Source organism: Diabrotica virgifera, chromosome 4, assembly GCF_917563875.1.
Source record: "Diabrotica virgifera virgifera chromosome 4, PGI_DIABVI_V3a".
NCBI classification, from domain to species: Eukaryota; Metazoa; Arthropoda; class Insecta; order Coleoptera; family Chrysomelidae; genus Diabrotica; species Diabrotica virgifera.
In genome coordinates, this window is record NC_065446.1 from 164,131,638 (window position 1) to 164,147,591 (window position 15,954).

General features: G+C 33.9%; 1 protein-coding gene across 1 annotated transcript in view; it reads right to left on the reverse strand.

Annotated features, from left to right (window-relative positions):
• LOC114332329 (citron Rho-interacting kinase) overlaps positions 1-15,954 on the reverse strand; it is a 199,066-nt gene that overhangs the window by 18,104 nt on the left and 165,008 nt on the right. Inside the window, exon 15 of the mRNA XM_050648479.1 lies at positions 10,379-10,677. Coding sequence (XP_050504436.1) covers positions 10,379-10,677 — 299 coding nt within the window. The remainder of the gene's footprint in view (positions 1-10,378; positions 10,678-15,954) is intronic.

Consider the following 15,954-nt stretch of genomic DNA (forward strand, 5'->3'; position numbering starts at 1 on the left):
GCAAAAAAATCGATCCACTAAATATTTGGTAATTTTTGATGTTTCGAGTTTCCTAAACCTGTTGTCCGATTTAAGTGATTTTTTACCACGTTATAGCCTTATTCATTGACAATATCTCTGTAATAATATTGTTGCTAGACAGTCAAACTATCATTGTATACCGGGTGTACGAATCAAACTGTGTTTTTTCTCAAAGTTCGCATCACCCTGTGGACTATTCTGGCATTTATAAAATACTGAAATTAAAACCCAACTATTGCCTCAGGTTTTCTTAACATTTCGTCTTTCGATTCATTCGCTTATGTTGGATAATAAAAAAGTTAGGTACTTTAACAGCTGGCCATGTTCGTCATCAGTACAGGGTGTTTCTAAAATATTTGCGCAAAACTTTAAGGCGTTATTGTACATGAGAAAATAATGACAATTTGCTTTATAATCATATGTCCACAAACGCTTCGTTTCCGAGATACGGGATGTTCAATTTTTTTTACAAACTGATTATTTACTTATTGCTTTAAAACCAGTTGAGACGTGCAAATCAAATTTGGTGGGTTTTAAGAAGTAGTTATTGCACATTTTTTGACATACAATTAATAATTTAATATTCACCAGTGGCGCGCAAACTGGTATTATGACCGATATTACCCGTACGCACGCCAATGGCGAATATAAAATTCTTAATTGTATGTCAAAAAATGTGCAATAACTACGTTTTAAAACCCACCGAATTTGATCTGCATATCTCAACTGGTTTTAAAGCAATAAATAAATCGTCAGTTTGTAAAAAAATTGAACATCCCGTATCTCGGAAACGAAGCGTTTGTGGACATATGATTATAAAGCAAATTGTCATTATTTTCTCATATAAAATTACCCCTTAAAGTTTGTCGCACTTATTTAGAAACACCCTGTACTGATGACGAACATGGCCAGTTGTTAAAGTACCTAACTTTTTATTATGCAACATAAGCGAATGAATTGAAAGAAAAAATGTTAAGAAAATCTGAGGCTATAGTTGGGTTTTAATTTCAGTATTTTATATATGCCTGAATAGTCCACAGGGTGATGTGAACTTTGAGAAAAAACACAGTTTGATTCGTACACCCGGTATACAATGACAGTTTAACCGTCTAGCAACAATATTATTACATCGATATTGTCAATGGATAAGGCTATAACGTGATAAAAAATCGCTTAAATCGGACAACAGGTTTAGGAAATTCAAAACATCAAAAATGACCAAATTTTTAGTGGATCGATTTTTTTGCACCGCAGTGTAGTTGGTTAGAGCTCACACTAAACCATTCCCTTAGATTTCGCAACCAGGAGGTTCCTCCTCAGCATTCACACAATTAAGGTGATACAGTAGCGATCAACAGGTAGCCAAAACGCGTTCCAAGATTGCGGCTGTAATTTTGAATATTTTTTCGAGATATTTGGCACACATATTCGTAATATAATAAAGAATGGCGGTACAGAGCCCAATTTGAAAAATATATTAATATGTGGAAATTACTCTGTAATTAAATATAAGATTAAAAAAACGAGCCTGTAACGCCATTAAGAAGAACAAAAAATACACTTTCTTCAAATAAACTTTTCTATCCGATGCCTAGATTTTGTGTCATTTTGGAACTACTAATGAAATAAAAAATTTTGGACATCTTGGATATTGACACCCTAATATGACTGTGTAGATTTTGGCATTGGATCCGACCATCACTTGTAACACCGTTGCCGTATCCTCTATTTTTTCATACTATCACGTTACAATTTATTGTGATATTATACACGAGCGGAACACCCTAAAAAAAGCGCTTAGTTTTCGAGATACTGACCACGGACGGGTGAACGGCTAATTGTATTCATACTTTATATTTTCGAGGGTGCTGAAAACGAAAATGAGGTTTATTTTGAATTTTATGTGGGGGAACATTGTCAAAATCGCAATTTTAACCTAAAAATAAAAAAATGAAATCACGTTTTTTGCGTTTACCTCGCTACAACTCTGTTCCATTTTAATATTTTTTTCTGAAATTTTTACAGTATATAGCTATAACATTTCTGAAGACAAAGGTACCCGCTTCAAGTTTTTATTCTTATGATAAAGGTTATGAATTTTTCAAAGAAAAAGGTGCATAATTGTGCATTGCAAAGTTTAATCGCAAAAGTTGTGTGACGAAGTTTAAAATTTAGCTTCTTAATACCGTTTATTTGAAAGTAGAGGGTACAAAGAACTTTTCTGGTAAGTTTTAGATCAAAATGTTTTATAGAAAAAAAAAAATAGTGCAACTTTTAATGTCGACATTAGAAATCCCCAATATATCCCCTTATTTTTTGAGGGACAGACAATGTAGGTCTAATTTTTTACCTTTAGTACTATCCTTGGATTATAAGATTTCATTTGACACCTCAATTGTCATTCTACCTAGTATAATGACGGAGAAGTAAACGTTCTTATTCTATTATTCTTGTAGGTACATTTAACATTGATTGAAATTATGAAAGAAATGGCATGGCAACACTGTGACGTACAAACATAAGATTCAGCTGTGCGTTACATAGGGTGCACTAATATCCAAGATGTCCAAAATTTTAGTAGTTCCAAAATGACACAAAATCTAGGCATCGGATAAAAAAGTTTATTTGAAGAAAGTGTATTTTTTTGTTCTTCTTAATGGCAGTACAGGCTCGTTTTTTTAATATTGTATTTAATTACAGAGAAATTTCCACATATTAATATATTTTTCAAATTGGGCTCTGTACCGCCATTCTTTATTATATTACGAATACGTGTGCCAAATATCTCGAAAAAATATTCAAAATTACAGCCGCAATCTTGGAACGCATTTTGGCTACCTGTTGATCGCTACTGTATCACCTTAATTGTGTGAACGTATTGCTTATCATTTATATGCCTAGCAACCGATAAATATATAAAAGTGTTTATCTACGACTGATACATAATATATGTATTATACTTGTGGTGTTTGCAATATAATGCCATATAATAATCCCTTAGGGATTAATAATGCGGGATTAATAGCTAGTAATCCCTCTGGCACAACAATCACAAAATTCACCACGGAAAGAAAATAATCAACCTCAAAAAGTGTCACTGTCAAACGAATAGTATATTTGACAGATTGTGTTGAGATGGACGAAAATGAAGAATCTTTTAATTGTACACCACCAGAAATTGTAGAACTAGCTACAGCAACAGCATGATAAACAGTAATGTACCATCTTCTTGTTCTACAGCAATCGAGATCCCAAATATTTGTATTAAAAACTCTACTAAAGTTAATGATGATTCTCAACCAATTCAGTTTATTAATTGTACTATTACTAATTTTAATGTTTTTAACAAATAAAGTTGTTCATTAAAAATCTTAAATTAATTAATTTGTCGTAGATAAAGTAGAGTATACTACTCGCAATAATGGCTCTCATTCCCTCGGAATGTTACTCCCTCGCCGCTAACGCGGCTCGGTTCGTAAATATTCCTCGGGAATAATAGCCATCATTATTGACTCGTGGTATAATCTACTATTATAGTCGGTTCGCTAAACTCACGACACAACTGGCTAGTGATTTTAGTAAGTAAATTGGCAAAAATAATTACTAAATAATTAATAATTATTAAATAGTTAGTAATTTGGCCCAATTTTGTCAAAATTGACAAAAAACAAAAAAATTACCTACTAAAATCACTAGCCAGTTGTGTCTAAGTTTAGTGAACCGACTATATTTGACGTTAATAACGATAATAAAAAATTTGTCAAACAATTGCATATTGTTTGCTTTTCATAATTAGTGTTCAGGTGTGTGTAAGTTTAATGAAAAAATTAGAAAATTCGCTTAGAAAATTCTTGCAACATACTTAAACCGTCCACCAAATTTCATTAAAATCGACCTAATAGATTTTGCATAATAATTTTGCAATCTAAATTTTTTAAAAAACGTTCAAATTTTTAAAAAACTTTCTGAACAAAAAGTAGACCATTTAGAAGTTTGCAAATTTTTTTACATATAAAGAGATTCTCTACCTATCTAACACACTTTACAGAATTAAAATCGGATTATTTAAGCGACCTCAGCACTGTTTTAAAGTTATAAACACTGTTTTGGCTTATAAACAACTACAGTGAGAACGTTTGAGTTGGAATAAATTAATTTTCTTGAGAATGGGCGACTCTGGAGATAAATCCCGAAACAGATCGATTCTTATTTTTAAATTATAATTTTTTGGCATAAATATCATACTAGAGACGTCATACATCTGGATGTGACGACGTAATCTAAATATTGTAGGTATCTAATTAATTTAATTCAAAAAAATTCGTTCAATTTAAACCCTGCATGAATGATTATTTGTCGATCGGATAGCTCAGTGCGACTAGCGGCTGACCCACACTTCACTTCGGCTTGAGGTATGTGAGTTCAAGCCCAGCCCAGGCCATCGGAAAAACAAAAAGACTAACGCGCCAGTATAAAATTCTAAATATGAATCTGGCGCTTAGACCTGAATATGCGGGCATCTGATCGACCTATGAGGGAGCAGTACTGCAAGGGATAAGGGCTTGCGGCTCGGTGATACTCCCCCATAGATCCCTACCGAATGGCGTTGACGCCTAAGAACGGTGTAATACATACATGAATGATTTTAACTATTTATAATGGGAAATAAGCCACAATATTATTAAAAAATGATTTTTATTAACGTTCGACGCCCAAATCGGGTGCCGTTGTCAAAATACTACTAACATAAACAAAAATGTTGTTGCTTAGTAAAAAAATTCTTCTAATAATTTATTTAATTTGACTCATTTATATCGATATATGAAAGAGGAAGTCAATAGAAAGAATTAGTAAGTCAATAGTCGAGTTAGTACATATTTTATATTTTAGTATTACTTAAATATCCATGTATTATTGATATTATTTATAATTTAAACAAAATTATAGTAAAGTTAGAATTTGGTATTAATTTTGAGAGTAAATTAAATATAAGACCAAATACTTACGATGTCGGGATAGTATCACGAGGTTTTTCCTGGTTTTCCCTCGTGATTTACTATGAGATCTCTAACGCGAGAATTTTAATGTCACCGTTGCATGTGGTTGTCTTTTTAAAGACAGATCACATGCTATGATTTTTTTGTGACGGATATTCTTGAGTTGGGGTTGATTTCATGTAATCGAATGAACTATCTTTCAGTAAAGTCGTCCCAGGAACGCAACTCATAAATATTGGCAATATCATTTTAAAGTCTTCTACTTTAAAATGTATCAATATGTATCTGAATTGCCGATATAAATGAGTCAAATTAAATAAATTATTAGAAGAATTTCTTTACTAAGCAACAACATTTTTGTTTATGTTAGTAGTATTTTGTATTTTGACAACGGCACCCGATTTGGGCGTCGAAACGTTAATAAAAATCATTTTTTAATAATATTGTGGCTTATTTCCCATTATAAATAGTTAAAATTGTAAAAATGCCACAAGAAAATAGCTTCAGAACAACACATGAAGGATTATTTTAATAATGTTTATATTAGTGAATACAAAATTCAATAGCCTTTCGATTGAGCTATCATACGGCACCAATTCTCATTTTAAAAAAATCATCGATTACGTCATCACGCCCAGATGGATGGCGTCACTAGTATGATATATATACCAAAAATTTAGAATTTAAAAATAAAAATCGACCTGTTTTGGGATTTATCTCCAGAGACGCCTATTTTCGAGAAAATGAATTTATGCCAACTCAAACGTCCTCACTGTATTTGTTTATAAGCCAAAACATTGAATATAACTTTAAAAATAGTGCTGAGGCCGCTTTAATAATCTGATTTTAATTCTGTAAAGTGTATTAGATAGGTAGAGATACCTCTGTATATGTAGAAAAATTAGCAAACTGCTAAATGGTCTACTTTTCTTCAGAAAGTTTTTAAAAAATTTGAACTTAAAAAAATAGATTGCAAAATTATTCTGCAAAATCTATCAGGTCGATGTTAATGAAATTTGGTGAACGATTAAAGTATGTTATAAGAATTTTCTAAGCGAATTACGATAGTTCTAAATGCAACCAAAGTGGTTGAAAAACTTTGAATAAAAACAGGCTTATTTTGCCCCCTTATTTTGTATTTACTGCTATTTTGCAGAAAGGGTAATAATTTAAGAGATTTTTAACCAGTCGTTCATCATACAAAATTCAATTATCTTTATTTTACCCTACGACTTTGTTCCAAAATGAATCGTTTTAAAGTTATAAGCAAAGAAAGTAGAAAGAAATCGATTTTAATTTTTTTATTAATGTTCCGGGCATATTTGAGAAGGAGCATAAGTCAATTATTACTGTTGAAGTTGCCACATAACTTTATTTGCAAAAATCCGAATGCCACCTCGCACATCCAAAAATAGGCGTTTTTTCACAGATCCGCCCTGGTCTAACCATTTTTTTTCGTCTTTAATGAATCTGGAATCTTCAAAAGACACTTCAGTCCAGAACACCGTCTGACTGACCTTAGTGCAGGATTCATTCTTCGTAGTACCAGCGATAGTTCCCGAGGTGCTTTAAAACGCTCTCTCGTCGCCGAGGCTACGCCGAATGCCTACCTGCTAAACCAGACCCTCCTCTGTCATCCAGCGCTCCGAAAGCGGAATGGCCGCTGCAAGGTCGACATCGCTTCCGAAGCACTTTACCTTCATTTATCCACAGACTGTAAGCAAGGAGGCCCTTCATTTTCCCCGTTCCCCCCTTTTTTTGGTCCCAAGATTGGGCTTTTTTTTTTAAATTAGAGCTTCTTTCCCACAGTCTGTCTCATACAATATATCTCGTCAAAACTTATTCCCTCTGCCTTCTATCACAATATATTTCCCTCTCACCCCTATCGCTGGTACAGCTGTTTTTCCTCCTCTTCTTTCTTCTTGATCACTACACGGATATAGTTGTGTATGCTAGTCCAACCAGTTTTATTTTCAATCATTCTCTCAATCATTTCTCGCACTGTCACAAAATTCACACCTGTCTCTTTCCATTCTATTTCTTTCTATTATCCATCTGTTGCACTCTAGCATCGTATGTGTAACAGTGTCCGGGTGTCTGTGACCACAGTCCATCCAATCTTTTAAGTTAGGAAGCAACATCTTTGTCCACTGTGCCACATGCTCCATGTTGATCCATTCTTGCTGCCATCTTTCAATTGACCTTTCTCTTTCCTGTCTTCTCTCGGCCATAGTCAGCTCAAGGCCTCTTCTCTCATACAGTTCTTTTCTTTCTACTACCAACACATGCAGCGGATCACATCCAGTGATGGCCCACAAGGCTGCGGCAGACACAGTACCGTAGGCGCATGCCACTCGCAGCAGACTTGTTCTGTCCACTCGTGTAATGAGCCCCCTGTAGGCCCGTATCCCTACCGCCTCACTCCAGACTGGTGCCGCATAGAGGACGATCGACTGCACAACACCGTGCAAGGCCCTCCTCCTTTCGGATTTGGGTCCTCCAATGTTGAGCATCACCCTCCCCAACGCAGCCGCACTGTTTGCAGCCTTCCGGGTCACCACCTGCACGTGCTCCCCCCATTTTCCATTCTGGTGCAACGTCACTCCTAGGTACTTTACGTGTTTCTTGGGTATTAGACACGCTCCTGCACATTGTAGCTCCACACTTTGCCTGTTCCTTTTCCCCTTCAGAATGATGGCCTCGGTCTTCTCGCGAGTTTCAGTCCGTGCTGTGTCATCCATTTCTTCAAGACGCCGCCTGCTTTCCGTACCCGGTATTTAAGATCTGGCTCGTCCCGCGCCACTACCAGCACAGCGAGATCGTCTGCGAATGCGAAGGGAGACGTACCCTCTCCATATTCACAGTTCAGAATCCCGTCATATGCTAGATTCCATAGCGTCGGGCCCAAGACAGATTCCTGGGGAACACCTGCCGTCACATCCACAATCGTGCCTTTCTCCACCATAATTCTTCTTTCAGACAGATATTCCGCTACCACGTTCATCAGGTATCCAGGACATTCTCTCTCCTCCATTGCCTTCATTACCTCGTTCCACTGCAGCGTATTGAATGCATTCCTAACATCGAACAATAACAGGGCCGCCCAACGGTGTTCATCCCCTCTATTGCGCAATGCGTCGAATACACTCACGATTGCATCAATCGTGCTTCTCCCTTTACAGAAACCAAACTGCCTCGGGGACAAGCCTCTCGACCTCTCAATCATGCCATCGATACGTCCCCGCAGCATTCTTTCATACAGCTTACCGACTCACGGAAGAAGGCAGATGGGTCGATACTTTTCCCCAGCTTTGGGAAGCAGTACCAACTTGCAGTGCCCTGGTCTAACCTGCAACAGGTAGAAAGCGACTTATAATTGCTCGTGATGATCGCTTTATTGTGTCAACAATATTAAGATCGCCACCTTAATGTCGTTCAAGTGCAAAAACAGCTCCGTGAAGTAAGATTAATGGTTATTAGTCAGTGGAGAGTAAGACGAAGATTGGAGGAAAATAATCCTCGAGTATCTGCAATTGGTCAAAAACTTACTGCAGCTCAGCGTCAAGCACGCGTGCGTTTTGCACAGGATCATCTGAACTGGACGTTGGAGCAATGGGGATCTGTTCTGTTCTCAGATGAAACCAGAATATTTCTCTATGGTAGCGACCAAAGAAGGAAACTGTACCGAAGACGAGGAGAGCGATTTGCAGAATGCTGCATTGAAGAGTGGAGTCCTTATGGAGGTGGTTCCTGCATGATCTGGATCAAATTTCTATGGGGGTACGAACCGACCTTGTTTTCCTTCGTAGGGTAACAGTCTTCACGAGCGATGAGGTTTAACGGCTGCTAGATACATCGAAGAAATTTTAGCAATGCATGTGGTACCGCACGTTGAATACATTGGAGACAATTTATTTTTGTGCAGGACAATGCAAAGCCTCATACTTCAAAAATCGTGAATGATTACATTACCAAAGTCGGTTTTCGGGTCAGGAAATGACCAGCATGCAGTCCAGACCTCAATCCCATAGAACATTTATGGGATGAGCTAAAACAAAGAATTCGAGCTTGACTTCATACCCCAAACTCGATCCCAGAGCTTATTGTCGCAATAGAAGAAAAAGGGCTTAACATCCCACAAGAAACAAGAGCGAACTATCCCTAATCGTATCAAAGCAGTTATTAATGTAAGAGGAGGTCATACCGATTATTAAAGCATTAATTGTTAAATTTTTAATTGTCAAATACCCTTTTTGTGTTAGCAGTAAAAAAGGTTAATTTGCTTGATGCAGTTATTTTTCAATGTTAAACATTAGCAGCGTTATTAATAAACACGGACTAACGCCCGACTAACTTTAGTCCGAGGACTAAGTCAATACCATTCATTTTCCCTATTAATAAACAGCGACTAACGATGGACTAAGCTAAACCCTCTCTAGTCTCGGACTAAAATTTAATCCGAGGTAATAGTAGGTTTAAACCGAGACTAACATTACTTTTTGTATTCATAACCTTACAAACTTGCTAAATGCATTATTTGCTTTTGCTTGCTTGTATAATAAATATATAATAACACTATTTTGTTATTATTGATAATGGAGAGATATTATTTTATTAATGATTTAAGATAATTAATAGACGAATTAAATGAGGATAGAAATCAGCGGAACGATATTCCTATTGTGAGTCACATCAAAATATACAAAATTATAAAAAAAAATCTTTAGTTTAGAGGAATTAAGGTAAATTTAAAGTCAAATACCGATTTTCAAAAGGTACAGCAGTTAATATGAATATGAAATACAAAACAATAATACAATAATATAAAATATAAAACACCAGGTATATAGCACCTTCTCAGAACTAAGTCCAACAAAAATTAATTAAAATTTATGCAGAAAGGGCACCGACCGAACAGCTGTCGGTTTAAAGGAAAGAGAGGTTAAATCCTCTACATTTTCTTGTTTTTCGCAAAATTCTCTCAATTTCTCTTCTTTTTCGCAAGGGTTGCCAACATAAATTTGTTGTAACTAGGACTAAGGAAGGTTTAGTTAGTCCGAGCTTAGTCCGTGTTTATTAATGACAATCTTAAAATGAAGTTAGTACTCGCTTAATCTCGGACTAAGTAGTCCGAGACTAACGTTGGACTAAGCAATTTTTATTAATAAGGCTGTAGAAGTCGAAATAAATTTTCATAAGTCTCTTATTAAAGCATATTAAATTACCTTTCAAACAATATAAATATTCCTTTTTGATCCGAGTAAGATTTTCTGAAAAAATATAGTTAAAGTCTAAAATTTAGAGTGGGCCGATTTCTATACACTTTAGTTTAGTATATCTTTCCAGATTCAATTATTTACCTAAGAACCACTTATCTTTATCTTGTGCTGAGAGAGTAAGGAAGACTAGAGATTTTGGAGGCCAGCACGTAGTATCCGGAGTAACCTCTACTTTTAATACGAAAAGTATATCGCTATTCGCTACTGGTATTCCGATTTCTGTAGAGAGAGGTTCTGAAATTACTTTCCCGTGAGTGTTACTAGGTTTTAGTTCAAAACTTTCCAGAAGAACGGCAGATTTTTCCTTTGGTGAAGTTGAGAAAATTTTTATAGCTTTGTCTGTTAGAACAGCATATCGTTTTTCCCACGTGTTAAGTTTCCTAAAAAAAAGTTTAAAAAAAAATAAAAGTTTAACCCTAGGAGGACCAAGGGTGGGTTAAAAAGTATCCACAACATTACATTACATCTAATTTTTTAAATATCTTTGTTCCTAAAAATCTCAAAAATATTTAGTAGTTGTCGGTGTACTACTCTATTAGATACCATAATAGGGATGTTAACAAAAAATTTAATAGTCATTTTAAACATGTAAAACGATTAAGAAACACCCTAGGAATAATTGTCTAAAATATTAAGAAAATTAAAAAAGCCTGTCTATGAAAAAACTTCATTAAGAAATCTAGCATTATTTTAAATTTCAAGAAAACGCTTCTGGTGTCACTAGTCGTATACCTCAGCGCGCGCCATGTCCACAGAGTTATTCTATGGGTACCTGTTTGACGTTAGTTCAGGTCATTTTATTTTGTATTTTGTTCCATAGATAAGAGGGTGGGGTGTTTTGTTCTCTTATTGTTTTATCAGGGCTAACGTGGAGCTTTATGGTGAATTTGTTTAGTTTAAAGTGGACAGACTGTTTCTAAGGACATATTTTGGGTAGTACAAATAAATAAATAAAATGAAAGGTTTTAAAATAGCTGATTCGCTTAACCTACCTACTGTACAAGTAACAATGGTGAATGGTGTCTGATATCTTGTCATCTTGTAAAGAAATAAATCAACCACAGAGTAGTGGAATGTTTATTTTAATAAGGTACAGGGGTGACAAAAAAAAAGGAAAATTTAGTGGGCTAACGGACTTTCGGCCCTCAGTAATAATGTAATCTTTAATTCTGCGTTCAAATTGTTCAAAAATATTTATTAGTTTTCTCAGGATTCGAAAAAATTAATGCATTTAATTAGCATTTGCCCCAGATTTTGCCCTACTAATTTAAATGATGTCTAGTTTATAGGGGCTGTCGGTAATAAATATGTACTTTATTACTACGTTATGGTCACCAAGTCTTTTAAACCTCCAGACAAATTGTAAGATCATAAACTAGGTACTTCTTATTTTTCTAAAAATTTTTCTTGCTAACCCATTTCGTTGCCTGGATATTTAGAACATTACGGAGACACAATGGACTGAGCATTTCACGAAATTATATGGAGAAGGAGAAGAAGAAAACAGAGAAATAAACATTAATGAAACCAACGATAGAGTACTAATATCAGAAGAAGAGCTACAAGAACGAATAAAAAAATTAAAAAATAGAAAAGCACCTGGACCTAATAAGATCAATAATGAACTGGTAAAATATGGAGGAGGAACACTACTCAAATGGCTCCTAAAATTATTTGTCGATATAATAAATATCGGAGTAGTACCAGCGGAATGGAAGGAAAGTCTCCTGCTACCGATACTCAAAAAGGCAGACTCGAAAAATCCTGAAAATTATAGAGGCATTAGTCTGATGAACAGCACATTAAATTTGTTGACGGCAGTCATAAAAGATAAAATCGAGGAAAAAGCGAACATGACAGATGAACAACAAGGCTTCCGGAAGAACCGCAGTACAATAGATGCAATTTTTATTATTAGGCAAATAGTAGAAAAGTCTATTGAATATGGAAAACCAGCATGCATATGCTTTGTAGATTTAAAAAGTGCTTTTGACAGGGTGAGGCGAAATGATTTCTTAAATTTATTACAAGTTGAACAAATAGACCACCAGATAATAAGGCTAATTAATGAAATTAACAAGAACAACAAGACCAAAGTTATAATGTCAACAGGAGAAACAGAACGCATAGAACTAAAAGGAGGAATCCGCCAAGGAGACTCGCTCCGCCCATTGTTATTCAATATGGTGATGAATCAAATAATTCACGAAGTAAGAAAACGACATGGATACCACATGGGAGCGCATAAAATCACGATACTATGCTATGCCGATGATGCAGTACTAATTGCCGATAACGAGGATGACCTACAAAGGCAGCTAAACAATTTCAATATCACAGCAAATAAACTTAATATGAGAATATCAGTAGAAAAAACTAAATGTATAGTGATAAGTAAAGAGCCGCGTAGATGCAAGTTAGAAATAGACGGCAAAATTGTAGAACAAGTAATGAAATTCAATTACCTAGGAGTAGAGATCACTAGTGACAGGAATATAAGAACAGAGACCACAACACAAGCAACAAAAGCGGCAAGAGTAAGTGGTTGCCTCCGAGAAACCATATGGAGAAACAAATATCTGACCACGGAAAGCAAAATAAAAGTATACAAGACAACAGTAAGACCTATCCTAACATATGCAGCGGAGACAAGGACCGATACAAGAAAGACGAAACAACAAATCAACAATATCGAAATGAAAGTATTAAGATTAATAGCGGGCATATCATTAATAGACAGACAAAGCAGCAGAAGTATACGAGAACGATGCAAAATTCAAAATATTAACAGGTGGATAAAAACAACAAAGAAAAACTGGAACGAACATGCAAACTGAATGGAACCAGATAGATTAGTGAACATCTGTAAAAACAACAAGCCGTATAGCAGAAGACCCGTTGGAAGGCCGCCGGAAAGGTGGAAAGACAATGTACAGTCAACAACACTTGAAACGAATAAGAGGCAGACAAACAGGAGTAATCCTAGTCGCGCGAAGAAGAAGAAGAAGAAGGATATTTAGAAACAGATATTTAGAAGTCCAAAATATGAAGTTTTCGGCTGTAGGTATTAAGAATTTTTATAATTTATTTTTTTATAACCAAGCTAACTTAAATCTAAAACAAATTGGGTAAAAATGACCATGTACTTATTTAAAAACTCATTTATTTAGGAAAAGATCCATAACTTACAATAAAGAAGTGATCTTCGCAAGAGAAAAGCTTGGTTTTTATTGATAGATACATACTTCTTTTTTACGTTTCTTTTTACGATTTAAATTAGCTGGAATTATAATAAAAATCTTGTCAGAATTATTTTTAGAGGTATTTACACACCAAGGAATAAAACACCACTTATTTTTTTTCCATTTTTACTAATTAAATACGTAAAGAACTCCACACATTCAAATATACTTCGTAAATAAGTATACAAAACTAGTCGTCGATCAAAGACGATACGACTGCTGACGTCACAGACCGTAGCCTCGCTGCAGGGTACCGTTTTTCTAGCCTCCAAGAAAATCAACATTATGAACTCATTTATCTTAAAAGATATACATTTTTAAACAGTTTTATGATTGCTACGTTTTTATATACCTTATAATCTATTGAATTTAACTATATTTAAAAATTAGTGAACATCCCTATTAGCATTTGTATAGTTTAATCCATTTCCGCTTGGTTATTATGATACTGACAGTTATCTAGACTGCTCGGTAGTTTAAGGCTAACAACGTCGTAAATGAGAGTAAACAGTTACGTCGAACTTATATTTTGCATTATTTGAACTGCCTCTGCCGTTTTAACAACGGACAAATATTACACTTTGGTCTGACTTTAGTTGGCACTCTCCAACAAAATCGCAGGCATATTCGCTCCGTGCATGACTGACGCGACACCTAGCGTAGTTGCCCGACATGTTTGGCGAACAGAATTTGACGTTAAACATATGATACACATATGACATATTTGACGTTAATACATAATAGCTATTTACCATTTTTAATAAAGTACCATACAAACAATAAGTTTGAGTGTCAAACAACGTCAAATTAAAAAGCATTTGGAAGTTCTCTGAAGAAAATATCAATTTTAAGGGTTTTTCTTCACTTTTTCGTTATAGTTTAGTTGTCGGTGTTAACATTAATTAAGTGTACATCGAAAGCAATTAGACAGTGTGAATTATTAGTACTAGATTTTAACATTAACTAAAAAAATAATAAAAAAAAAAGATTAAAAAAAATAAAAAAAATTTAAAAAAATATTAAAAAAAATAAAAAAATATATACAGCGTGTTTACTTAAGTTGGAAACATATGGGAAACTTTTTTATTGTTAATTTTACGAAAAAAAGTTTTTCTTCATAAAAAGTTCTGCATACTCTAAAACCTAAGATTCAATCATTAAATATCATATTCTATCAATATTATACGAGGTATGTCAAAAAATATGAATTTCGTTCAAGGGAAAAGTACCTTTATTTCTCTGAATATCCAAAATTCTTATTATGAAAAGTTGTTTGGAATTAAAAACTAAGAACAAATATGCAATTACATGCTTCTAATTAAAAAAAAAAATATTTTACAAATTTTTCTCAAATTTATGAATACCCAGCATCATTTTTATTTATTACAAATATGATAACTCTTTTATTATTAATTTTACGAAAAAATGTTATGCTTCATAAAAAGCTCAGCATGGTCTAATCTAAAGACTAAGATACAACCATGATAATATCAACTTTTAATAATTTTATACGAGGTGTGTCAAAAAATATAAATTTCGCTCATGAGTATAGTACCTTTATATTTCACAATATTTCAATTAGAAGGATGTAATTGTATATTGAAGTATATTTTTTAATTCTAAACAACTTTTTGTAATAACAATTTTCAATATTGTGAAAAATAAAGGTACTTTACTCCCGAGTGAGATTCATATTTTTTGACATACCTCGTATAAGATTAATAAAGTGTGATATCTGATGGTTGCATCTTAGGGCTTAGGACATACAGAGATTTTTATAAAGAATACCTTTTTTTCGTAAAAGTAATAATAAAAGAGTTATCTTATGTGTAATAAATAAAAACGAAGTTAAGAACTCATCCATAAATTTGAGAAAAGTTTGGAAAATATATTTTTTTTTCGATTGGAAGCATATAATTGCATATTTGATATTAGTTTTTAATTCCGAAAAACTTTTCATAAGAATTTTCGATATTCAGAGAAATAAAGGTACTTTACCCTCTAACGAAATTCATATTTTTTGACATACCTCGTATAATATTGATAAAATTTAATATCTAATGATTGAATCTTAGGTTTTAGAGCATGCAGAACTTTTTATGAAGAATAACTTTTTTTCGTAAAATTAATAATAAAAAAGTTTCCCATATGATTCCAACTTAAGTAGTAAGTATATATATATATATATAAAAATAAAATAATTAAAAAAAAAGAAATTATTAAAAAAAAAGATTTTAAAAAAATCACTAAGAGGTTCTAAATCTCCGAGAGGTTGAATCGGGTTGAGTTCCTATCGTAGTAAAAAAAATAATAATAATTAGCATAGTTGTATTTATTAACATAGTAAGTAGACATTGTTATTTGTAAGCCTTATTTTTTATTATTCTTTATTTTTAAGTGTATACTGGACAATTT